General features: G+C 37.2%; 2 protein-coding genes and 1 long non-coding RNA gene across 13 annotated transcripts in view; 1 reads left to right on the top strand and 2 right to left on the bottom strand.

The window, feature by feature from the left end:
• The window catches only part of PHKA2 (phosphorylase kinase regulatory subunit alpha 2), a 106,274-nt gene extending 105,438 nt beyond the window's left edge, over window positions 1-836 (bottom strand). For 2 of the 4 annotated variants that reach the window (XM_021007453.2, XM_021007454.2), the window contains exon 1: window positions 677-836. In XM_021007453.2, the coding sequence (XP_020863112.1) occupies window positions 677-754 (78 nt within the window). In that variant the 5' untranslated portion in view covers window positions 755-836. The remainder of the gene's footprint in view (window positions 1-676) is intronic. The other 2 variants (XM_021007451.2, XM_021007450.2) reach the window with 2 other exon arrangements.
• LOC110222459 (uncharacterized) lies at window positions 834-25,767 on the top strand. Of its 2 annotated transcripts, XR_002328387.2 has the most exons (5): window positions 834-1,001; window positions 1,808-1,867; window positions 10,510-10,555; window positions 22,996-23,107; window positions 25,314-25,767. It is a non-coding gene; the product is annotated as an uncharacterized LOC110222459 (long non-coding RNA). The 2 variants fall into 2 exon arrangements; XR_002328386.2 differs by lacking the exon at window positions 834-1,001 and having other exon boundaries at window positions 1,021-1,867; window positions 25,314-25,766.
• The window catches only part of ADGRG2 (adhesion G protein-coupled receptor G2), a 157,309-nt gene continuing 151,771 nt past the window's right edge, over window positions 20,273-25,810 (bottom strand). For all 7 annotated transcript variants that reach the window (XM_021007455.2, XM_021007458.2, XM_021007457.2 and 4 more), the window contains 2 exons: window positions 23,812-23,964; window positions 20,273-21,946 (listed from right to left, as the gene is read on the bottom strand). In XM_021007455.2, the coding sequence (XP_020863114.1) occupies window positions 21,762-21,946; window positions 23,812-23,964 (338 nt within the window). In that variant the 3' untranslated portion in view covers window positions 20,273-21,761. The remainder of the gene's footprint in view (window positions 21,947-23,811; window positions 23,965-25,810) is intronic.

Below are 25,810 nucleotides of genomic sequence, written 5' to 3'. Positions count from 1 at the left end.
AGTGGAGGGGTAAAGGGGGAGAAGAGAGGGACAGAGACAGAGAGGAGGAAGAGAGAAAGTGAGAGGGAAATGCGGAGGAAAAGGGGGCAAGGAGAGAGAGGGTTGGGAGGAGACGAAAAAGTAGGAAATGGAGAGGGGAGACAGGCAGAGGCGGAAAGTGGGGGAGAGTGCAGAGGAAAGGGGGAGAAAGGGAGCGCAAGGGAAAGGGAGACAGAGAGACACAAACGGGGGACGGGGCCAGGGAGAACCGTTATCTACAGGGCAGAAGGGGCTCTTACACCCCCACCCTTGCACCCCGCGAGTACTTCAGGCCAGGCTACAGCGTCACCCCGCACACCCCTCGGCCAGTCCGCTCGCCCCCCGGCCCCGAGAGTGCAGTCACTGCGGGAGGTCGGGGTGCTTCCCAGCCTCGGGCCGGGCCGTACCCCAATGTTCGGGGAGGGGGGGTCAAACGCTTCCCGCTCAGGTAGCGGAGCTGTCGCGCCGCTGGGGCCGCAGCAGGCCCAAGCGGGCGCCCGGGGCGGAGGGGTCCGGCCCAAGCCCGCACGCGGCTCGGCTCCGCTCCGGCCTCCTCCCCCCTCTCCGATGTGGGGCCCCCTGGGCCCCTGCCGAGGCCCCGAAGCTGCCGGCGGCGGCGCGGGGGGTGGGGGCGGGGCGAGGCGGGCTCGGCACCCACCTGATAACAGAGAATGGTCTGCTGGACCAGCCGGGCGTACCCGTCCAAACGGACTCCCGAGTTGCTCCTGCTCCTCATCTCGGGGATCGCAGCCTATCCCAAGCCCTCCGGCTAGGACAACGCGCGCGCGCGGGAGAGAGAGAGAGAGAGGGGGAGGAAGGGCGCGCGCCGCCGCGCGTGCCCCGGCAGGCAGCGCCGCGCACGGGCCCGCGCGCGCCCCCGCTCCAAATCATACCTCGGACTCGCGGCCCCTGCTTGGGGTGGCTACGTGTAGTTACCTCTGGTTGGTTCCAAGATAGAGTCATTGTCAGCAACAGGGTCGTAGGTAAATTTTTAAATTTGTTTTTACCCCCTTTATATCTAAGCAGGTGGTGGTGGTGAGTAATCATAACTAGCATGCATATGATCTGCAAAACGCTCTACTAGCTCATTTGCACTTCAGCACAACCCTGTACGGCAAGCCCCCATTTTACAGATGAGGAAAGTGAGTCCGAGAGACTCAGCCATTTAGTATATGCTTGAAGGGAGATTTGAACTTGAGTTTATTCCTGACTCTGAAGTGCAGCCACTGCGCCACCTCCCATACTGGAAGGGGGAATTTTTTTTTAAAATTATAATGGCAAATATTTTTGGACACGGCCAGCGTAGGCACAGGTTTTGCTTCAATATTACAGAGGTTTGTTTCTCGTTCTGGGTAGGAGAGGGAGACAAAATAAATGCTGGCTAATTAAAAATAAGTTGAAAAATTGTGTATGCAAGACCTTGACCCTGAAGCCGAGCGGCTGCGGTTGCGGGGTCCTGAGCGGCCAATTCCCCCCAGATAAATTGCAGCGCATTTGGGATGGCGGCGAGGCGGCGAGGCGGCTGCGGCGCTCGCAAGGAGCACTCTGTGCTGCAAGCTGCACGCGTCCACCCAACCAGCCCTATCAAGGAAAGAAGCCTCTTTGGCGTTGTTCGGAACCGACTTTTCACAAGTCTGTCTCCCAGGTAGCCCCAAAACTTTTCAGCCTCTCCCACAAAAACTCTCCTCCTCCTTCTCCCCCGCCCCCCCCAAAAAAAGGGAAGTAGCAATCTCCGGAGGTATATATAGCACCTGCAGTGTGGATACTGCAGTTCCCCTTTCTACCCTAGTGTTCCAAGCTTTGCAGCAGAGCAGATCACCTCGTGAGAATGGGAGGAAGAAGTGAGAGGGTAAGTTACCGCCCTCCCCAACCTCCTGCCTCATCTTGCAACCTGCTGGGGAAGGGAAAGAGTTCTGCATACCAGGAGCTCTTTGGTATTTCTTAGAAGAGAGGGTGATACTACCATTTACAACAGGTTAATTGTACTGCAAGCCCCATAAAACCTCACAAAAAAGGGAAGTATATGCCAGAGTGCAACGTGTCACTGGATGTTACATTTGAATGGTCTGCTCTCATTTCGAAATCAGGGTTCCTCCACCCGCACCCCCCACAAAACAGGGAACTGATAGAGAACTTGCCTCTTGATTTTCTAATTTCTGTTAATGATATGATCATTATCCTAGCTACTCAAGTTCTGAACATGGAAGTCACCTTTGACTCCTCTCTCGCTCTTAACAAACATCAAATCCCAGAAAAAATGTGTGTGTGAGGTTGGTGGGAAAAGAAGGGTGGATTTAGGCCTCAGATTTAGCAAGTAAAAAAAAAAAATCAAAATTGGAATAGAGAAGCATTTGAATGGCATTAGTATCATGCTTAATATTAACTGGACAGTTATGTAACAGATTGATGATTTCAAGTAAAAATTTTTTTTTAAAATACTCATTTTATTTGGTGTTTGTTAAATTCAGAACACAATAAATATGTAAGAAAAGGGGGAGAAATAAATGGCGAAAGGAGCAGATTCAGAAAAACCTGACCTGTATGAACTGATATAGAATGAAATTAACATATTCAAGAGAATGATTTATTCAGTGACCATAACTTTGTAAAGAAAATAACTGAAAAACTTAACAACTGTGACCAAGGCAGTGACTGATCACCACTTGAGAAGAATGTTGAAGATACACTTTTTGGCAGATGGACTAAAAGGAAAAATTAGACATTTTTAGAAACAATTAGGGTGTGCTAAAATCAGCTAGAACCACCTGTGAAGGTTATTAAATTTTCAGTGTAAGCATTTACACCTTGGAAATCAGCAAATACTAAAAAAAATTATTAATAATGAAAATTGAACTTAAAAGTCTGCCACACCTATATTTATTTTTCAGAAAGCTAGCTGTTAAACATTTGCCAGCACATCCCTAGACATACCCAATGTGTGAATTTGTTTTTTGACATTACATTTATTTGTTTACAAGGTAGAGCTTTTGGTGGGAGGGGAACGATGATGATGGTGGTGTTACCGTGTAAAAGGTTGAGAGGTTGTGACCCCTCAAAGACCAGAGTACAGGACCGGTAGTCTGGAATGAATTCACAGACTCAAGCATTCTTTAATCCAAGGTGGCAAAGTTTATTGTTATGCTTTTCAGCAGGCAAGGATTCTTAAGGATCCAGAGAGACTGAGAATGCAGGTAGGGTTTATATGGAAAAGAGCATGGGAAAGAAATACCAGGGATGCTGATGAGGTAATCCAAAGGTGCAGGTGTCTTTGGGGGCTATGGATGGGAAAGTACAGGGAGTATACCGGACAGGGAGGGAGATGACAGAGGTATGGATCTTTGGAGTCTGGCAGGAGGAAGAGTCCTTGGGCTGGCCAAGGACAAAACTCCTTGGGCTGGCCAACCCCTCTCCCTCTGTGTTGATGAGAGAATATTCTGCAACAAGGGAAAGCTTTCTTACAAGACAGGAACTACTAAGGAAATGGGAGGCTTCCAGAGACATGATCTGAGGGCTGGGGCCTGAGCAGCCCAGCTCTGTGTAGCTGTACCAGGGATAGAGATAAGGGTCCTGCTGAGGCCCATGCATGAATAACTGCTAGGCACAGTGTCCTTGGGCTGGGGCGTGGTTGTCAGAGACAGTGTTTCTGAGACTAGGGAGAAAAGGGGGACAAGCACAAGCATCCAAGCACCCCATCAGTGGTATTTTTTTAAAAAAGAAAGGAAAGGGGGAAAAAGCACCAATAAATTACTAACATGGATACAGACCAGAGAGAAAGGAAGGGTTTCAGACAAGCAAAGCAGTGTTGAGACAACAATGTTAAACTTAAAATACACAAAAATATCTGAAGGTAGTGGAGATTCAATTTCATATACAATCAAATATTTCTGTTCTTTGTATGTGGAAATATTCATCTGTTGATGATTGTCAAGTTCATAATAATAAAAAGAAAAATGTTTACAAAACATTTAAACTTGGTTAAAAAAAAAGTCTACGAACAGTCAACTTACCGAGTTGTACTCAAAACTGTATAAATATGTTGCCCAGAGTTGCTGAAACCCAGGATCTCAAGGACTTTGGAGGATCTTCTCTAGAAATCAAAGAGACTGAGTAAGACCTCCCCTGAATCACAAAGACCTCTCCTGGAGTCTAAGAGGGCTTCCCCAAGATGACAGAGACTCTTGGAGCTAAACTGTTTATAGATACTATCAGAGAGCTCAGATTTAGAGTTCTTGAGTTTAGAGCATCCTTGAAGAAGAGACTTCCATGAAAGTGCAGGGGCACCAGGCAGGTAGGCAGCTGCCTGAGAGTAAATGAACTTCTAGCCTAGAGAATGAGAAGACAGAGGAGGGAGTGGTGGTGGTATAAGTGGAGTGGGGCTAAAAGATCCAGATTTAATGGGCAGCTGGTGAAAGTGAAGTCTTTCTTCCTATTTTTCTAGAGAGCACAGCTCTCTAGAGTACATCACAATTGTTTCTTTCAGAAATCTCCATAAATCTACTGGGAAGAAAGTATAGAAGATCTTCTTTTCCGAGGTGACCCTGGATGGAAGCATCATCACAAACTTTTTAATTGTGATTGAATGTTTATCTGCATTTTTATGTTAGTTTTGCTAATAAGTCACATGGCCATTAACAGTGATTTTGTCTAATCCCAATTCACAATTGAGAGAGAGGGAAGCTAGCCCTGAGGAGAAGAAATTTTCCCTGTTTTTTCTGGGGTTGAAGCTGAGTTTCTCCAATTGAGGAATTTACTGAAAATATTCCAGAGCATACTTATTCAACTACATTTGAACTCTGAAGGAGAGAATTAATAAAGAGAGATAATGGAGAGGAATGGAAGATGTTATGGTCATCTGTGGTGTACGTGAAAGGCCCTGTATTGCGTGCACATACATACACACACACACACACACACACACACACACATACACACCCCCAGAGGGCTATACAATTACAAAATAAAGGATTTTTTTTTAAAAAACAGAGGGATATTCAATGCTGTTGAGTAGACCACATCAAAATAATAAAATAATAAAAACTATAGTGCACAAATGTCGTGCTATACCAATAAAACTAACAGATATTCTTTACAGAGCTAAATAAAAATAATAGGAAAATTCATTTTAAGGAATGAAAGCCCTAGGATTCCAAGGTAAAAAAAAAAAAATAGAAAGGTGAAAAACAAAGGGAAATATAACTTCTGCACCTCAAATTATACCCTAAAGCAGTAATCAGACTAAATGAATAGGCACTGAGCTAAGCACTAGGGATTATTATGGAAGAATAATGGTGTTAAAAAGAATAACTTCTGAAATAATAAACATCTTAGGAACATGGAAACCATTACACCATTTCCCATGGTAGTATAGATCACAGAAGGTAATGATTTCAAAAGAATGGTATGACAGATGTCTTCAAGGATGTGTATGACTGGAATAGGAAATAGAATAGCCATGCAGCAAAAATGAAAGACAATAAAGAGGCAGCTGAATGCTATGTTAGTACCTTGGTTTTATGATTTATGAAAGGATGGGGATAAGTTGTGATTTGCACCAGTAAACAGTGTCCATAGTAATGAGATTAAAATTTTATTTAAGATATAGGTAAAGTGAGCATATCATGTATCTTCAACTCAACTGTAAGATCCATGAGGAACCCATATTAATCTTTCTGTCCCCCACATTGCCTAGCACAGTGCTGTGTATGTAGTATGTATGCAATAAATATTTGTTGAATGAATGAATCTTGTTCAACTGAGTCTTTCCAGATTTGGCATATGGTGCATGTTTTCAGCTGAGGTTAGAATATTTTTGCATAGCTCTATTATGTTGCACTCAGTGATAATTCCTAGTGCAGTAGATCCAGGACCCTGTCTGGCATATATCCCTTTTGTTTCCCTGTTGTCACTTCTCAAGTCCTTATAATTAACTCTGGTTATGTATGTCACTGTGTTTCTAATCTAGGCACTGCATGCAAAAGTACTGAGTGAAACACTGCTATTTTTAACTACAGTTTGGAATTAAATTACTTAAGCCTAACTCTTTGGACAACTTTATTCAGATTCTTACTAGGCTTCCAATGAAAAGATAAGAATACTGCTTCTTTATACTCCTTTTATGCAAATTTGTTCTTTATTTGGGAGAGACCTGCTACTGTCACGGAGGGATTAGATGAGAAGGATGAGAAGTACTCATTACTTAGTATTTCCATTGTGCTTTGGAATTTTTTTTAGTATATTGATCTCCTTTTTGGTTGATTCTGTTTTCTTGTCCCTTTCCTAGAATGTGTAAATATTCTATAATTGCAGGCTTTACAATTTCTACTTTCTATGTTTAGGATTATCATCACAGTAGCTCCATATTTCAATAAGCCTGAAATTCTACAACACGTAAAGAATGAGAAGGGAAATTGAACCTTCTGGCCTCAAATAAGGTCCCTTGAGACATATTTACAAGTTTATTTCAATATTCATTCCAGATTATGAAAGACTGCTGCAAAAACATATGTCTCCTCTATCCTTTTGGATGCCCTGGTGAACCTGACAGAAAACATTCCCTCTAATATTTACAAGTTTAAAAACTGGGCCCAGTCAACCACTAGAGCACAGTGTTTTGCTCATAGTAGGTGGTCAATAAATATTTATTGAATACATGAATGGGGGGGGTCAATTAAATTAGCCAATCAAATAATTTTACCCCAGTTAAAATAAGTGACAGTATGCTATATCTTAATACCTTAGCAAGGTGAGAATTTATCAAATGAATCAATCCATCATATGGTTAAGACTAAGTAAGGAAAAAAAAATAATCAATGTAGATGTCCTTAAAAGTCATTGGATGAATTAGAGTGACATTGCAAAGGAAGTATGTTTGGATTTGCTGTGGAAATTTGGTCACCCTCTATGAGTTATTCATAAAATTGCTGACTAGTTCAAAATCCAAAGGATCTGGGCATCTAGTAGCTTAGAGTGAAAGTCTTCCAAACAAGTCCCCTGAGATGGAATAGCAGAGGAGAGAACAGAAGAGCCCTGGCCCCAGTCTCAGTCTCAGTCTTATTCTACCTTCCCTCCCCTTTGGCCAGAGGAGGTCCTCATTAATTTTAGAGGACAAGAGGGTTTGAGCTTATTCATCAGTATCCTATCTGTGGCTCCGGGACAGCAATAACTGATGAAAGTGGCAGTGTTAGGAGTTGAGTTCAGACTAGATGAGATGAAGAAAGATGGATTCAAGTCTCTGGCTCCCATGGAGCCCAGCAGAAAAGCTACAATACACATAAAAGGAACTTTTTGAGAACCGAAGCAAAAGGACTTTTAGGAGCTTTGAATTACCTAAGTTGGAGCTCACTTTTCTCTGGACTCATTATTTACTGGTGAGAGGACACTTCACAGGTATTACACCAAATGTTCTTATATTCTTACTGTACAGTCTTAATAAATACCTCTTTCTAAAAGATATATAAGTCTGGTTGACTAATTGATATCAACTGATAACAGTGGGGGAGGCAGGTAGGTGGCTCAGTGGATAGAGCACTGAGCCTGAAATCAGGAGGACCTGAGTTCAAATCCGGCCTCAGACAAAACACTTGACACTTACTAGCTATGTGACCCTGGGCAAGTCACTTAACCCCAATTGCCTAAAAAAAAAAAAAACCCAACACAAAACAATGGGGAAAGCACACTGGTGAGGGCTCATAAATTATAGCATTAAAAAACCACCCTCAACCCCTCAGAGCTGCTTCTCACACCTCGAGGGGAAATGCAGTTGTGCTTTACTCTAATTGACTCATTTGATCTTCGCCACAGTCGATCAATCAACAAACATTTATTAAGTGCTTACTATATTCTTTCACTATTATAAGTGGTATTCATGCAAAGACAAAAGTAAAAACATGAGAAGGTCTTACAGGTGTTACATTGTTCCTGATTTACAGAATAAATGAATGAATTTAGTGTATTGGAGAGAAATGACAGTGGAGCAGGAGTCATAAGGCCTGTACTTAGATTTCATCTCAGCCATGTCTCTAATCTTGAACAACAGCCTTTCAGAGTCTTGCCTTATTCTTCTGTAAAATGTGAGTAATAATGACTTCCCTATCTGCTTCATAAGGTTGTTGTAAGGATGAAATTAGATATGCAAGCGCACTTTGCAAACTTTGTATACTCTTTGAATGTAACATCAATGAATTCTTGGCAAGAAAGGTATATATCATATTATACATTTCCTAAGGGATTTTTTCAAGGCCTTTCTAAAGGAATAAAAAGATGAAAACCAAGTATTGAATCCCACATTGTGCGTCATTCCACCAGCGAATAAGTATTCTGATAAATTCCATAGTCACTGAATCCATCAAAGTATTCCTAGAAGTCCACATTAGCCTTGAAGAAGGGGAAATAATACTGTATTCTTCTTTCAGGTGCTAGATTTTTTTATATTTATATAGTGCTTCTATGTGTATATATGTATAGGTGTATCTATATGTATATATACTTAAAAGACAGCATCTCCTTATCTTACCCGGGCTAGAAGTATAGTGGCTACTCGTGGGCCTGACATCTCTCCTTTCAGGAGCTTTGACTTGCTCTGTTTCCAGCCTGGGCAAGTTTGCTGTTCTATAGGCAGCCTGGTGGCATCTTTCCCCACCCCTATTCATGGGAGTTTATTGTATTAATGCTGAACTTAGTTTGGAGACTCAATCCACTTAGGCCACTATCACTCAGAACTACTAAGTTCAAGAGATCTACCAGCCTCAGTATCCCCAGTAGCAGAGATTACAAGTATGTGCTGCCATGTGTAGCCCTTTAAAAGTTTTCAAAGTGCTTTCTTCACAGCAGTATGGTGAGGTAGGTGATACAAACAATTATTGTCTCTATTTAATAGATGATGAAATTGAGGGTCTGAGTAGGTAAGCAATTTACACATGATCACACAGCCAGCACCACATCCAGCATGTTATACCACATTGTCTCTCAAAAAGATTATGATTTCTTGATCTGAAAGAGAGTGATTCCTTAGTTTAATTTTATTAAGCTTTTTAATCCAGTCACCAGGATTTTTAAAAATGTTATCAATGGGAATAGTATTTTTTAAAAAATTTAATATTTTTAATTTTTCCCAATAACATGTAAAAACAATTATAACTTTTTTTTTTCAGATTTTAAGTTCCAAATTCTCTCTCTCCCTCCCCTGTAGTGAGAAGGCAAGCAGTTTGACATAGGTTATACATGTGCAGTCATGCAAAACATATTTCCGTGTAAATCATGCTGTGAAAGAAAACACAACAAAAAACCCAAAGAAAAATAAAGAAAATAAAGAAAAAAGTATGCTTCAATTTGCATCCTAACTCAATCAGTTCTTTCTCTGAAGATGGATAGCATTTTTCATTATAAGTCCTTCAGAATTGTCTTGGATGAATGTATTGCTGAGAGTAGCTAAGTTATTGATCATCGTACAATGTTTCTATTACTGTATACGATGTTCTCCTTCACTAGGAGATTGTTAAAAATTATTGTTGAGAAGGAGGATGTACAGTCAGGTCTGGTTAAGAGGCTGACTGGTGTATTGAATCAGTACCTTGTGGTAAGGGAGAGGAACAGTGGGAAGAACTGAAATGGTTTAATGAAGATGGTGGTAAGATTATTTTGGAAGCCATTTTATTTTCTTCTCTTAAAAGGGGCCATCCCCAAAGTGGTTGAATTATGGCTTTACTATTATATCTGTTGGAGAATAAGAAAACATACTGTTTGCCTCGACAATTTTAGAACCAAACTTTACTCAGAATCAAAAACAGGATTAAAAACCAAAACTAAACCCAGAAAAAACAACCTGTAATTTCCTAACACCACATTATCAAAATACTGTCTACAAGATGTTGTCCCAAAGCTATCCCTCTCTACTCTACAGTACATTTATCTTGTACTTGAAGAAGATACCTAAATGCTCTGTATGTCCCCATTTTGCAGCTATCTAACATGTATGGAGAAGAAGAAGCAAATACTTGCAAGGCCACACTGGGGCAGAAAAAAAATAGATCAAAGAACATAGTCTGACAATGAGAAATTAGGGAGTAACAACAATATCCGTGTATTCTGCAATTGGAAATACATACACATACGCCCACACACACACACACACACACACACACATACATATATATATATAAATCTGTCAACCCATAGGTATTTATTAAACTCCTACTATGTACCGGGCACTATGTTAAGTGCTGAGGATATAAAGGTAAAAATGAAATAGTCCCTGCCTTTAGGAAATTTACATTCTAATAGGGGAGACAACGTGAGTATGTGTATATATTGTCTCTATCTATGACTTTCTCTTCTTTTTGCTTCTTGTTTTGGAAAAGATGATTTAATGACATTTTAAATTTTTTTTCTTTTGGACTTGGAACTCAAAGAGCACTCATTCCTCTTCCAACTCCTAGAAACTCTTTTTGAGTACTGAGAAGCTTAGAAACTAATTTGCTCTTTTTGCTTCCCCAGGAACTTTGGACCCTGAAAAGAATGTTCTAATAGAACCCAAGAAAAGGTATATTTATTGCTCTGATCCATCTTCCCTTAGAGTAATTTTCAGAGAAAGTTGCAGCCTCCATATCTGAGCCCAATATCCTCTGTTTTGAGTGTGAGTGTGTGTGTGTGTGTGTGTGTGTGTATCTTCTCTCTTTCCTTCTATTTGTTAATCTACCTGTATATGTGTCTCCTCTGCTTCTGTGTGTATGTTATTTTCAGAAGTTGTTTAAGATAAATTTTCAATGAAAAGAATCTGCTTGTTTTAGCTCATTTCCATTTTTATGTATGATGATTTGATAAACAACAAAAAATTAATTGAAACACTTTTTTTAATTGATAAAAATGTGTGTGTTTTGAAGAAATATTTTCCCCCATATAATCAAAGTGTGGTCATTTGTTTTGTCTGGATCTGTGATTTTCCTAGTGTAGGGAACTCCTGGTGAGAAAATTCTGTCTTCTAATGTAAATAGGTAGCTGTTTTGCAACTTAGAGTTTGATACCTGGGGCACAGAAAGGTTTGTTTACTTTCAAAGATTACACAACCACTGTTATCAGAAGCTAGACTGAAACCTGCTCTTCCTTATTCCTGAGTTCAAATCTGGCCTCAGATGCTTACTAGCTGTGTGACCCTGAACATGTCTCTTAACCCTGTTTACCTCAGTTCCTTGTCTGTAAAATGAGCTGGAGAAAGAAATGGCAAGCCACTCCTTTTACTTTGACAAGAAAAGTCTAAATGAAGTCACAGAGTCCAACACGACTGAAAATGACTCAACAGCAAAACTTCCTAACTCCAAATATAAAGTAAATAGTATTTTTTTTCCAATTACATATAAAGATAACCTTCAACATTCATTTTTTATATGATTTTGATTTTCAAATTCTTTCAACCTCCCTGCTTCTCATTCCCCCCCACCAAGATGGCTAGCAATCTGATATAGGTTATACATATTCAATCATGTAAACATATTTCCACATTAAGCATGTCATGAAAGAAGAAACGGAAAAAAGGGAAAAGCCACAAAAACCAAAAATAAATTTTTTTGGAGTGAAAATAGTATGCTTTGATCTGCATTCAGATTCCATAGTTCTTTCTCTGGATGTGGATAGCATTTTTCTTCATGAGTATTTTGGAATTGTCTTGGATTGTTGTATTGCTGAGAAGAGCTAAGTCAGTCATAGCTGATCATTGTACAATGTTGCTGATACTATGTACAGTGTTCTCCTGGTTCTGCTCTCTTCACTCAGCATCAGTTCATGTAAGTCTTTCTGATATCTGCCTGATCATTATTTCTTATAGAATAGTAGTATTCCATTACATTCACATACCACAACTTGTTCAAGCTCTTTTGCCTTCCAAAATCTCATATTCCAAGCCCTCTGTTCCTTTAATGCAGAAGCTGCTAAGTCCTGTGTAATCCTTACTGTGGCTCCTTGATATTTGTATTGTTTCTTTCAAGAAATTTATGAAAAGAAAATCAACTAATTAGAAAAAGAGATAAAAAAACTTAACAGAATAACTCCTTAAAAATTGGAATTGGGCAATGACTCCACAAGACACCAAGAAATGATAAAACAAAATCAAAAGAATGGAAAAATAGAAGAGAATGTGAAATATCTCATTACAAAAACAACTAACCTGAAAAACAGATTGAGGAAAGACAATATATAAGAATTGTTGGACTACCTGAAAGTTATGATAAAAAAAAGAATATAGACATATACTTCATGAAATTATTAAGGAAAATTGCCCTGAAGTTTTAGAATGAGAGGTTAAAACAGAAATTGAAAAAAATTTACTGATCACCACTTTAAAGGGATCCCAAGATGAAAACTCACAGGAATGTCATGATTAATTATCAAAGCTCTCAGGTCAAGGAGAAAATACTTCAAGCAACTAGAAAAAAAAACAATTTAAATATTGTGGAGCTACAGTCAAGATAAAACAAAATTTAGCAGCTTCTACATTAAAAGACTGAAAGGCATGGAACATTGTATTCCAAAGAGCAAAGGAGCTGAGTTTGCAGCTAAGAATAATTTACCCAGCAAAACTGAGTGTAACTACAAGGAAAAAATGGATATTTAATGAATTAAGGGACTTTCAGGTATTCTTGAGGAAAAGATCAGAACTGAACAGAAAAATTGACCTAAAAGAATCAGGAGAAATATGAGAAGCTAAACATGAAAGATCAGTTATAATGGATTTAATAACTTATATGGGAAAACTTCTTATATGGGAAAACATTATCTGTAATTCCTAAGAATGTTATCACTACTAGGGTAGTTTGAAAGAGCATATATAGATAGAAGTCTTGGGGTTGAGTTGAGTATGATGGGATGATCTTAAAAAGCAAAAATTGGGTGGGGAGAGGTAAAATGTAGCAATTATCTCATACAAATGGGGTGTGAATAGAAGAATGGTTATAGTTTAGGGCAGACAAGGGTAGAGGGCTGGTAGTGCTAGAACTTTATTCTTATCAGAACTGGGTTAAAAAAGAGAATAAAGCATACACCTAGAAAGATATAAAAGACTTCTTAACTTACACAGAAACAGTAGGGTGAGAGGCTAGGACAAGGGAGGGACTGTTGAAGAGAATAAGGAAAGGACTTTTAGAATGGGTATGGATTAGGGAGGCAGTGATCAGAAGTAATTTAGATTTCTGAGAAGGGATAGGGTAAAAAGAGAGGGAGAGAAGGATAAACAGTAAAGAAAAATACTGTGAAGGGAAATGAATACACAACTAGTAATTATAACTTTTAATGTGAATGGGATGAACTCACCCATAAAACAGAAATGGATAGCAGAATGGATCAAAAACCAGAATCTGACAATATGTTGTTTACAAGAAACACATTTAAAAATGAGAGACACACATAGAGTAAAAATAAAGGGCTGGAGTAGAATTTATTATGCTTCAGTTGATGCAAAAAAAGCTAGGGTAGCAATCGTGATCTTAAGTTAAAGCTAAAATAGAGTTAATTAAAAGAGATAAACAGGTTAACTACATTATGTTAAAAGGTATCACAGATAATGAAGTAATATCAGTACTAAACAATATGCACCAAATGTTATAGCATCCACATTTTTAAAGGAAAAGCTAAATGAATTACAAGTGAAAATAGATAGCAAAACTATAATAGTGGTGTACTTCAACTTTCCCCTCTCAGAACAAGATAAATCTAATAAATAAATAAGAAAGAAGACAAGGAGATGAATAGAATTTTTAGGTAAGCTAGATATGATAGCTATCTGGAGAAAACTGAATGGAAGTAGAAAGGAATATACCTTTTTCTCAGTGGCAGGTGGTACCTTTATAAATATTGACCATATATTAGGGCATAAAAACTTTATAGTTAAATGAAGAAAAGCAGAAACATTAAATGCATCCTTTTCCGATCTTAAAGCAATACAAATTATATTTAATAAGGGACTGTGGAAACACAGATTAAAAATTAGTTGGAGACTAAATAACCTAATCTTATTTTTATAATTTTAAAATTTTGAACTTAAATACAAAATAAGAAAAGAAAGAAGAAACAAACTTAAATATTAAAACTAAAATAATACAAACTAGGAAAAGAAAAAAAACATTGCTATGTGCACAACAGAATGTGAGAGAGGGTTCAAAATATACAGCAATAAATTTCCATTTCAAGCAAGCCTATGTAATAAATACTATGTATTGTTTTGAGAACTATCCATCTTTTCTTTGCTTCCTTGTAAGTTTTCTTTTGTTCTCTGCTGTGCACTTTTTACTTTGTTCTTTTTTCCTCCTTCCTCCCCAACCCCACCCCAAAGGCTACAATTAAGCACAGATACACACACACATATACACATGTGCATATATACGCACACATACATATATACACATACATATATGGACATGCACACACAAAGATATACATAAATACACATATACCTGTACATACATACACTTACATGTATTTAGATGTTGATGATCATAATCATATGTAAACATATACATTCATATGCATCTATGTAAGACCATACTATTCTTGTCTATCTTGTTTCTCTGAGGGTGGATAACCTCTTCCTTCATAAGTCCAAGTCTTTCCATATTTTTCCAAGTCCATCAACTCATCATTTCCTACACCATAGCCATATTCCTACTTTATACTGTCTAGTTGTTTTAAATAGTCCAAAACAACATTGATAAATATGGCTGACACATAGTGTCCTCTCTTGTGATTAAATCTATTTTAGCCTTAACTTTGTCCAAGATCATGATTACCACACCTCCTCCCCTTTCCCTAACAAATCCTGCTCCTGATTTTTATTTTATGTTTGTGTGTATCTCTTATTTCCTATCCTTCCTGACTCCTCTACTTCTACTTACTACCTTGCCCTCCTATTAAGGATCCCTTCCTTAATCTCCCATTCCCATAAATCTAAACCCCTTCTATACCACCCTTTAACCTATTCCCTATTTCTCCCTTCTAGAGATCCCTCCCTTATCCTCTCCCCTTCCCTATCCACTTAATGTTTTATTTCTTTCTGAATTTAGAAGACTTTTATACATATATCTATATCTATCTATATCTATATCTATATCTATATCTATATCTATATCTATGTATATGTGTTGTTCCCTCTTGAACCCATTCCTGATAAAAGTAGGTTACCAAAACTGAGAATTCCTCCATGTTAATTCTTCCTCTTGCATCTCATTTGTATAATTACTCTTTTTAGCTATTCCTAAACAGTTTTGCTTTTTAAAGTCATATCATAATCAGGTCTACCCCAATCATTCTTATGAATTACCCAACTGCTAATAACAGTCTCAGGCATATGTTTTACGTTTAACATACATAAAAGGTAAATAGTCTGTCCTTACTGGGTCCCTTTGGTATGTACTTTATATTTCTCTTACCTCTTGTATATAAAATTTCTATTAAGTTCAGGTTTTTTTTTTTTAACAAAGTCCTGAAAGTCTGACAGTTCATTAAATGTTTATTTTTTTCCATCCAAGATTACGCTTAGCTTTGCTGGGTATGATATTTTCAGCTGGAGCCCCAGTTGTTTTGCTCTTCAATATATGGTGTTCCAAAACCTGTGGTCTTTTAGTGTCACTGCTGCTAGGTCTTGTGTGATTCTAATTGTGACACCACTATATTTAAATTGTCTTTTTTCTTTTTCTTCATAATATTTTATCCTTGAGCTGGGGATTTCAGAATTTGACTATGTAAATAACCTAATCTTAAAGAATAAGTTAAAGAACAAGTCATAGAAACAATATTAAAAACAAAAGTAACAGAAATCATATGATTATATCAATAGATGCAGAAAAATCTTTGAATAAAATACAACACGCATTCTTACTAAAAACACTTGAAATCATAGGTATAAATGGATTTTTCCTTAAAATGATAAGAAGCATCTACCTAAAACCATCAGCAAGCACTATTTGTAATGGAGATAAGCCATAGGCCTTCCCAGTAAGATCAGGAGTGAAATAAGGATGCCCATTATCATCAATATTATGTTAGAAATGCTAGCCATAGCAATAAGAGAAGAAAAAGAAATTGAAGGAATCAGAATAGGCAATAAAGTAATAAAACTGTCCTTTTTTGCAGATGATGTGATGATAAACTTGGAAAATCCTAGAGAAAAAGCTAGTTGAAACAACTAATAATTTTAGCAAAGTATCAAGCTATATAAAATAAACCCACATAAATCATCAGCATTTCTATATATCACCAATAAAACCCTGCAAGAAGAGATAGTAAGAGATACCCCTTTAAAATAACTTTAGAGCTTAAACTACCTGGGAGTATACCTTCCAAGATAAACCCAGGAACTACACAAATGTAATTATAAAACCATTTACCAAGTTAAGGTCTAATCGGATACATGATCTAGTCATAAAAGGAGATATCCTAAGTAAATTAAAAGAACATGGAATATATTCCTTATCAGACATGGATAGGAAAAGAATTTATGAGTAAACAAGAGATAGAGAGCAGTTTGAGATGTACAATGGATAATTTTTTATTACATTAAATAGGTTTTGTACAAATAAAACCAATCTAGTCAAGATTAGAAGGAAGGCAGAAAATTGGGAAAAAAATTTTATAGACGGTTTCTTAGATAAAGGTATTATATGTCAAATGTATAGAGAACTTTGTCAAATTTATAAGGATATGAATCATTCCCCAATTGATCAATGGTCAAAGGACATGAATAGGCAGTTTTTGGATGAAGAAATCATATGTACACATACACACACATATATATACATGTGTGTGTATATGTATATATATATATATATATACACACACACACACACACACACACACATATCATTAAAATTCTCTTAATTATTATTGATTAGAGAAATGCAAATTAAAACAACCTTGAGATATCATCTATCAGAATGGCTAAAATGATAGAAGGGGAAAATGACAAATGTTGGAGAGGATGTGGAAAATTTGGGACACTAATATACTGTTGGGAACTGTAAACTGATCCAGCCATTTTGGAGAGCAATATGGAATTATGCCCAAAGAATTATAAGACTGTGTATATCCTTTGACCCAGAATCTCACAATTAGGTCTGTTTCCCAATGTGATGAGAGAAAAAAGAAACCTTTATGTTCTAAAATATTTATAGCAGCTCTCTTTATGATGTCAAAAAACTGGAAATTGAGAGTATATTTATCAATTGGGGAACAGCCAAACAAGTTGCATTATATGATTATGATAGAATTCTACTGTGCTATAAGAAATGATGAGCAGGTTGGTTTTAGGAAAACATGGAAAGACTTGAAAGAAATAATAAAGAATGAAATGAGCAGAACCAAGAGAACATTGTATACAGTAACAACAATATTCTTCAAAAAATAACTGTGAACAACTAAGCTGTTCTGAGTATTATAAATATTCAAATCAAAGCAAAGGACCTATGAAGGAAAATGTTATCTACCTCCAGAGAACTGATAAATAGAAGCATACATAGTATAGTTTTATGTGTGTGTGTGTGTGTGTGTGTGTGTATGTGTGTATATGTATGTAATGGTGGCCTTCTCTAGTGCAAGATGGGGAGAAAGGGAGGGAAATAGCTTGGAGCTTAAAATATAACAAAAAAAGGAACAACGAAAAAAAAAAAGGAACAACAAAACAAAAAAATGGTGTCATGATATGGTGGACAGAGACCTGGCCCTGTTGTCAGGATGATCTATGTTCAAGGCCTGACCCTGACTCAAACTAACTGTGTGATGCCAGGCAAGTCAGTGAACATTTCAGTGCCCCTAGGAAACTCTCTAAGAGGAGTTTCTGGTGTGCATTGGTGAAGGAAGTTACTACATTGATAGGTTCTGCACTTATGAAATCACAAGTCTGGATTAAGAGGTAGTAAAAATGAATAAAATAAATATTTTAATAAATGTATGTTCCTGGTTTCAAAATACTGAGGTGACTTGGTACTAGAGGTGACTTGTTGAGTACAATTTACCAAAAAGAGGGGTTAGACTAGGGGTAGGGAACTTGTGGCCCTCTAGGTCCTCAAGTATGGCCCTTTGACTAAATCCAAACTGCACAGAAGAAATTCCCTTAATAAAAGGATTTGTTCTATAAAACTTGTATTCAGTCAAAAGGCTGAAGGACTTGTCAATGTGGTAACTTCCAAGGACCTAGAAGGCCACGTGTGTCCTCTGGGTCACAGGTTCTCCACCCCTGGGCTAGACTATCTGGTGTCTTAGGTCCCTTCCAGCTCTAGACCTTTTCTTATGATCCTAAAAATGATCCTGTTACCAAAAAAGTTAACTCGACTCTTGGGACGTATGTAAAAAATACACATGTCCATGGAAGGGGTATTTCTAACAATAATGGTTAAGAATGTCCATAAGACATTAAAAAGAAGCCGCACTAATAGCCTATATATACTTTCATATCAAATATTTATCTTCCAGGAGAGAGCTTTTGATTGCATATTGCAGTAAAGCCTAGTCCCTGGAGATGATAGATACTAGGCCTGTAGTGATGGCAGCTAGATCATCAAGTTATATTGATAGGAAATTATGTGTTATTTTTTAAAAGATTGTGAGGGAAACTCAGAATATCACAGGGCTACTTGACTTTTATCTGTACATCTAAACCACCAAGACATCTGGTGGGATTGGCAATTTGAAGAACATGGTTTTGTCTCTGGATGGTTATTGAAATGGTCTAGCTTTCACATGATCTCCCATGTGCTCTTTCTAAGGCAAATAAAAAGAAGCACATTTGAACCAAGAATTGCAGAATAACCTTGATTCTGACATAGAATCAGAGACTAGAGGAACTCTGTCATTCCTCCTGAGCATTAGCATCTTTCTACATGAAGTTTAGTGTCAAGTCTTTTCACCCCACAGCCTCTCATCACGCCATGTACATACAGCCAAACCCTAGGAAGTATTTAAAGGGTACCACCAAACATTGGTTCTGTAATGTTCTCAAGCAGCTAGGAGGCTCAGTGGGTAGAGCACTGAGTTTGAAGTTCGAAAGATCTCACTTTAAATCTGGCCTGAGACAGTTACTAGATGTATGGTCTTGGGGAAGTCATTCAACCTCTCTGTGCCTCAGGTTCCTGATTTGTAAAGTAGGAATAATAATAACACCTACCTTTCAGGATGAAAGATAAAATGAGATATTTGTAGTGTTTCACAAAACATAAAGTTATATATAAATGCTATTTTTGTAGTAGCACCTGATGATTTAGAAAAGTTTTTTATATCTATATGTATATACAATGTATATGAGATTATATATTCTAATTAGTCTACATATATGTATTTCTTATTTGTATTTTATCTGCCTCTTAAAACTCCATTTGATTAAGGATAAAGTCCATGTTTTATTTATCTTTGTAGGTTCTTGATAATTTTTTTTAATGAATTACTAAATGAATGAATAAATGAAATGCAGAGGTAGACTTGAGAAGAAGACTGTCTAGCTACATTTGTATAATCCACATAATCTCCTACAACTTTCACTAAAAATGTTTAGAAAATCTCAGTTCTTTTCTCCATTATTCCCTTCAGATTCCTCTGGGAGACACCCTGGAGTCTCAGTTTGAAAACTACTGTTTAGGGGAATGAATCACTGCTAATAGAAATAGAGTTTGGGGCTCAAACTATATAGTGTCGCTGAATCTTGAAAATGGGTAGAATGCAAAGGGGTGATATCATAAGAAATTAGCCAGAATTTTATCCACATTGCTTCATATTTCTAAATGTAGGAGTTCTTAACTTTGGGTTCATTTTTCCCAATTACATGTCAACAATTTTTAGCATTCATTTTTACAAGATTTTGAGTTCCAAATTTTTCTCCCTCCCTCCATCCCCTCCCCTCTTCCTAAAAAGGTAGGCGATTTCATATAGATTATACATATGCTATCATGTAGAACATATTTCCATTTTAGTCATGGTTGTGAAAGAAGAAACATGAACTTGTTTTTAAATACATTTTGATAATTGCATTTCAACACAATTGGTTTCCTTTCTAATCCCATTATTTTATTTTATGTATTTAAAAACATACTGCAGAGGGGTTAATAGATTTCACGAGACTGACAAAGGGTCCATGACACACACGCAAACGTTAAATTCTCTGGAAAATGTTATTAATTGATGTTTTTTATACTCAGGCCTTTACTGCTAATTAGTTGTACTTATCCAACACTTTCATTTTAAACAAATAGACTGCAAACACTTTATCTGCGTGAAAGTTATTAAAACTTCATGAAAGGAATTTGAAATTTATTTTTCCAGTTTCAACATTTTAAAATATAAATACAAAAGAATTAAATAAATCACATAAAGAAACAGTGCAAAGGCAATTAACAAGTAGAGCATTCACAGAAATACATCATACTATTATTATTGTTTGTCCTGTGGCCCCACATTCATTTTTACAAGTATTGTGAATCTATACAATAGATCCCATGGGAGTAAGAGGGTAGGGCTAACTAAAGACTTCATATAGTTCCTATTAAGAACACACTCGGGGAAATAACCAAGATAGTATAAGTGGGAAGCAAAGGCAAACCCATCTAATATGTAAAAATCAGGGCTAGATATTCATAGGCTTGATAATATCATGGGATAGCCTCCCATTCTCAATCTCATGCTTACCATTGTCACTGTACAACTGTCTTTAAGACATGACATGCCCCATAATATTTATATATTATATATGTATTTATTAATTATAGCTCAGAGTAAACCAGAGCTTAATAGTCTTAAAAGTCAACCGTGTACCATGCAGTTATCTTGCTCCTAAGGAGTAGTAACTAGGAATTTTTTCCTTATATACATTTCCATTAAAAAGTCATATTATTCTGTCCTTTCCTTTTGAAAGGCTCCTAGAGGGTTGACAAGTGGCAGTGAAAGAAGCTGCTTAGTGATTAGAATTGTTTTGCTAAGTGATCTGCATTATGCTTCGTCCTTCCTCTAACTAAACTTTTAAACTGGACTAAAAGGATGAGAACCAGGTCTCAGAATTTAGGACTCTGAATCAGAACCAAGAACTAGGCCTATTTATACATTTCAGTTTAGCCAGCATCTTGACATGTGGGCCCATATAATCTGCTGCATTTCATACTGTATAATCTCTAAGCCAATAAAGAGCAGAGTTTGGGAGTTCACTGAATCAGCTAGCATTTCCTAAGTTACAACTTGAAACAAAATAACACAATCACTGTTCTATACAAAAGGGAAAAAATGTACATTATAGGAAATAAATATATTTGTTTTTTAAAGTAGAAAGAAAATGTTAATCGTCGTGGCATTTAACTTATGTACAACAAGAAGGACTAAACTCACAAAAACTGTAACTAACAGCTGTTGTATGTTATGATAACAAAGGAAATAAGGCATCATCTAAGTTGTAATCAGTTACTGGTTTTACATTGGTACTACTTAGAATATTTATTTAGTATTATTGTATTTTTTTAAAAATGCTAAAAAACATCTCTCTTTGAAAAGGAAGACTGATGACCCAAACTGCAAACATATGTGAGCTCCAATGTAGTTTCTGATGGATCTTCTCTAACAGAATTTTGAAGTTCTTTTTTTTTCACAACCCTCAGTCCTTGCCAGTCCTGGATTTGTTCTCCCCAAGGACACAGAACACTAAATAAGTCAACTTTATGTCCTTCTCACATTGTGTAAAAGTTAAGACTGATGCTCTCCCACTACCCAGCACCATGCTGGGAATCTTTTTTTTAAAATCACATTTGCTCTACAAAGTGGAGGCTCCCCCTCTTTGAAGTCCTTCTGAGAGAGATTCGGTTCTTACTGTTACAAGGATCTTCCTTCTCATTAAACCCATGCTGTTTTCCTGAGAAGTCATGCAGGCATACATCACCATTCTGGACACTGAAGGAGACACCATTCCTTTCTGTAGAGGCATTTCCTAGAGGAAGATTAGCAGGTTCACTTCATGAATGAGCAGGAGGAAACATTTGCTAAGAGATGAGAACATTCCACTCTTTCCTACCATATGCATTGCACAGGAAAACTTCCTCCTTAATAATTATAGGGCATAGTTATAGTTTGTTTTGGAATCAGAGAATTTTGTAAAACTGTTTTAGAAATGGAAGGGATCCTAGATGTGGAATGGATCAGAAAATCCAATCCATTTAGTCCATTCCTGTCATTAATCCAAGCTCCTCCTGAAGAGATATGGACTAGGGGTCAAAAATCTTAGGTGTTTCTCTGCCTTTTTTTTTTTCCTTTTTGGTGAAGCAATCAGGGTTAAGTGACTTGCCCAGGGTTATACAGCTAGTTAGTGTCAAGCATCTGAGGCTAGATTTGAACTCAGGTCCTCCTGACTCTAAGGCTAGGGCTCTATCTATTGTGCCACCTAGCTGCTCCTGCTTTTTTTTTTTTTCAGACCGAGTTTCCATGTCTCCCCTGGGTCTTATTCCTCCTCACTCATGGGCCTTATCCCAATACTGATCAGCATGGAAACTCCTGCTCAGCTTTGCTGACCTGAGCTGGTTTGCCCTCCTTAGAAGAGGATAGCTTTTCCATTCTAAGGTCTCACTGTATTGGTGCTGGACTTGTGTGCACATCTGATTAGCCTTAGTCTAGTAGCTCAGAACTCCCAAATTCAAGCAATTCAAGCAGAATTTAAAGCCACAGCATCTCAGCAACAGGGACTACAGGTGAGCACCACTGTGGCCAACATTAATATGGTTTTAAACATGCCCTGTTACTTACATTGTTGGTGACTCATTGCATACCTATGATTCCCCTTCTCTTTGGAACTGAATTTATTTTTTTTGTGACCCCAGATAGAGCTGATCTTGATTATTTTTATTCTGAAAACTAATTAATCTTGCCACTGCTATTCATAAGAAATGATGAGAGTTCTCACTCTAAAATAGTATAAAGCTGTAAAAGAGCTGGAGTTAATTCCATCTCTCAAAGGGACTGAACCTTTTTTTTTTATTTTTTCAGAATCTGTGTACATTATGGCAATACCAGCAGAACTTGATGACTTTGAGAGACCTGAGGTTTTTTGGACAGACATACTAACTACTCACAAACTGTATTCAATAAGTCATGAAGGGTAATGAACAGCATGCGAAGAAAAGTCTTCTAATAATTACTAGCCAAGAACAATTGCAATTATTTATAACATAATAATAGAAATATCAAGAAGCAAAACACATAAAGATATAAAAGATAAGGCATATATAAGTTCAGTTTTGTAAAGGAAAAAACAGGTGGATATTTCTGATACAGGTTTCAGAATTGCGTAGCAACTAAAATTTATCCACCTGTTGATAATATAGAAAGGCATATTTTATATTTTAGTATTGTGCAACTGAACATTGATTAAAAGAATCAATATCAGAAGAAAGGATTAGTAAATAGGATAAGTAACAGAATAGCAAGGTTTAAGCATAGAGGAAGTGTCTAGTTAAGATGTCACAGGAATTGGTGTGGTTATTTGAGCTTTTCAATATGACTCTCAAGGAGCACAGTCAGTGGAATTTAAAGATGATACTCTGGTTCAGACTTTGCAGTGTTAAAGCTTTGTATTCAGTAACAATTCAAAAGAGAAGTGGATATTCTTTTGAAATTAGTTCCACTATGCACTAACATGAATCAAATTGTATGACTATTTCTCTTTTATAATTGACAACCATTTTAATGAACAAGTCATATGTAATTATGCTCTGGGCTTAGAACTGATGTCATAAGAGGATAGATCTACTTTTAAAAATACATAAAAATAGCTCGAGAAATACTTGCTGGAGATATACATACCATTCCCATTTGCGTGCACTGAGCAATCATTATTCACTAGCAGGGTGGTAGAATTAGTGGAGTTACTGTTTGATTGTAAGGAATTTGAAGAACTGGACACTCCTTGGTTTACAATCTGCTTCTTTAAACCATTAGTAGCAGTTCTACTCCAGTCTATAGCAGAATAAGCATTACAGAAAATAGTGCAGTTTGTTGAAGCAAAAATGCAAGGGACAGGTATATGGGAGATAATGAAATCTAGAAATTACTATCACACTTCAAGAGCTTACAAAGGAATTACATATTTCAAGACCTTATTTTTCAACAAGTAAACCAAAAGTTACTGATTCTGTTTTCAGCTCTGGCTGATGAAACTAGTCATGATGTCTTTGACTTGATTGGTCAGTTTGGCTAACATGATGATGGATACAAGGCATCATGGCTGAAATGACCGTGTGGTGATTAGCCATGACTATTTAGACACTGAGCTTGATTGGACTCCCTTTGCTGCATTCCAGTCTTTGCCTGGCCACAGATTCCTGGATCTCATCAGAAATCACAAACCATAGTATTTATGGAAAATGCCTCAAAACAGATTTTTCTCATTATTTCCTATTTTTCAATTTTCTCATTAAAAAGAAATCTGAGCCAGGTGCTGGATAAACTGATTCATAGGCTTATAGGACTTGGAAGGGACCTTAGACATCACTTAACCCCTCATTTTATAGATTATTATTATTAGTTTATGTCTTCACAGCACATTAAAGTTTACAAAGCATTTTCCTTACAAAAATCTTATGACTTAATGTAACTATTATTGCCTCCCTTTTGCTAATTAAAGTAGAGAGGCCCCAAAAGTTTAAATTACTTGCCCCAAATCACAAGTAGTAAGAGGGAGATCTGGGATCAGAACCCAGGTCTTCTAAATCCTAGTTGTTATATGTCCAAAAGGGAAAAAAAAAGACAAATTAAAATAATTCAAAATTTACTAAGAGTTGTATACAGAAATTGGTTTGCTCATCTACAAATTGATTAATAGAACCTGCTCAATCTAGAATATAAAACAATGAAGTTAATTTTTAAAGTTAATTTCTTTGACTTTAAGAAGTGCCAGAAAACAATCTAGTTAAAACAGTCTTTCATGAAGAATCTCAGTAATTTAATAGGACATAATGGTATAATATATATGAAAATTTCAAAAGTTGGTAGGTGTCTCAATGGCCTTCAGTTGCAACCCACACCTGAATAAGAATTCACTCTACAATACTCTCAACAAATGGTATTCTGGAATTTATTTAAAGACTTCCAATAAGGGAAAATCCACCTCTGAGTAAAACCGTTGCACTTTTGGACAGCTCTAATTGTTAGGAGGTGTCTCCTAAATTTGCCTCTTCTCAAGTTCCACCCTTTGTTCTCAGTCCTGCACTCTCACCAGATAGGATGTTTCTAGTTGTCCCTCTTCCATACAACAGTCCTTTAAATAATTCAAGACAGCTATCTTCTCTTTCTTATGTCTTCTCCAGGCAAAATGATCCCAGTTACTTCAATTGATCTTGACATAACCTTGAGGCCCTTTGCCCTCCTCTGCACCATCTTTAACTTGTCAATGTCTGACTGAGTGGTTGGGATTCTCCCAGTGACGATGAATGGACTTGAATCCAGGTCTTCCTGACTCCAAGCACAGCTCTCTATCCACAATGAGAGGCAGCTTCCTTTTTATTTGACATTCACGTCAGGGACCTTTTAGTACTTTAGACGCTTTCACATAAAGTCATTATCAACCTATTTTTTACCCCAGGCCATTTTTCTTATCTCCTCTAAATACTTAGACTCAGAATTTTTGAGCTGGAGTAGATTTTTTTTCCAATCAGATTATGTTCAATGAAGTCCATCTCCAATAAACATTTGAAGTTGCATTGTCCTTGAACTTTAGACCCTGGGGGGAAGGCGGGGGGGGGGGCACGCAAACATTGTCTCTTTCTGAATCTTGTCAATTTGGAGCCTTCAATAAATAATAAAA

The sequence above is a fragment of the Phascolarctos cinereus genome, unplaced genomic scaffold (assembly GCF_003287225.1).
Source record: "Phascolarctos cinereus isolate Bilbo 61053 unplaced genomic scaffold, phaCin_HiC Scaffold_726;HRSCAF=1367, whole genome shotgun sequence".
Lineage (NCBI taxonomy): Eukaryota > Metazoa > Chordata > Mammalia > Diprotodontia > Phascolarctidae > Phascolarctos > Phascolarctos cinereus.
Note: the sequence above shows the minus strand (reverse complement) of the source record. Positions and strands in the feature narration are given on the sequence as shown.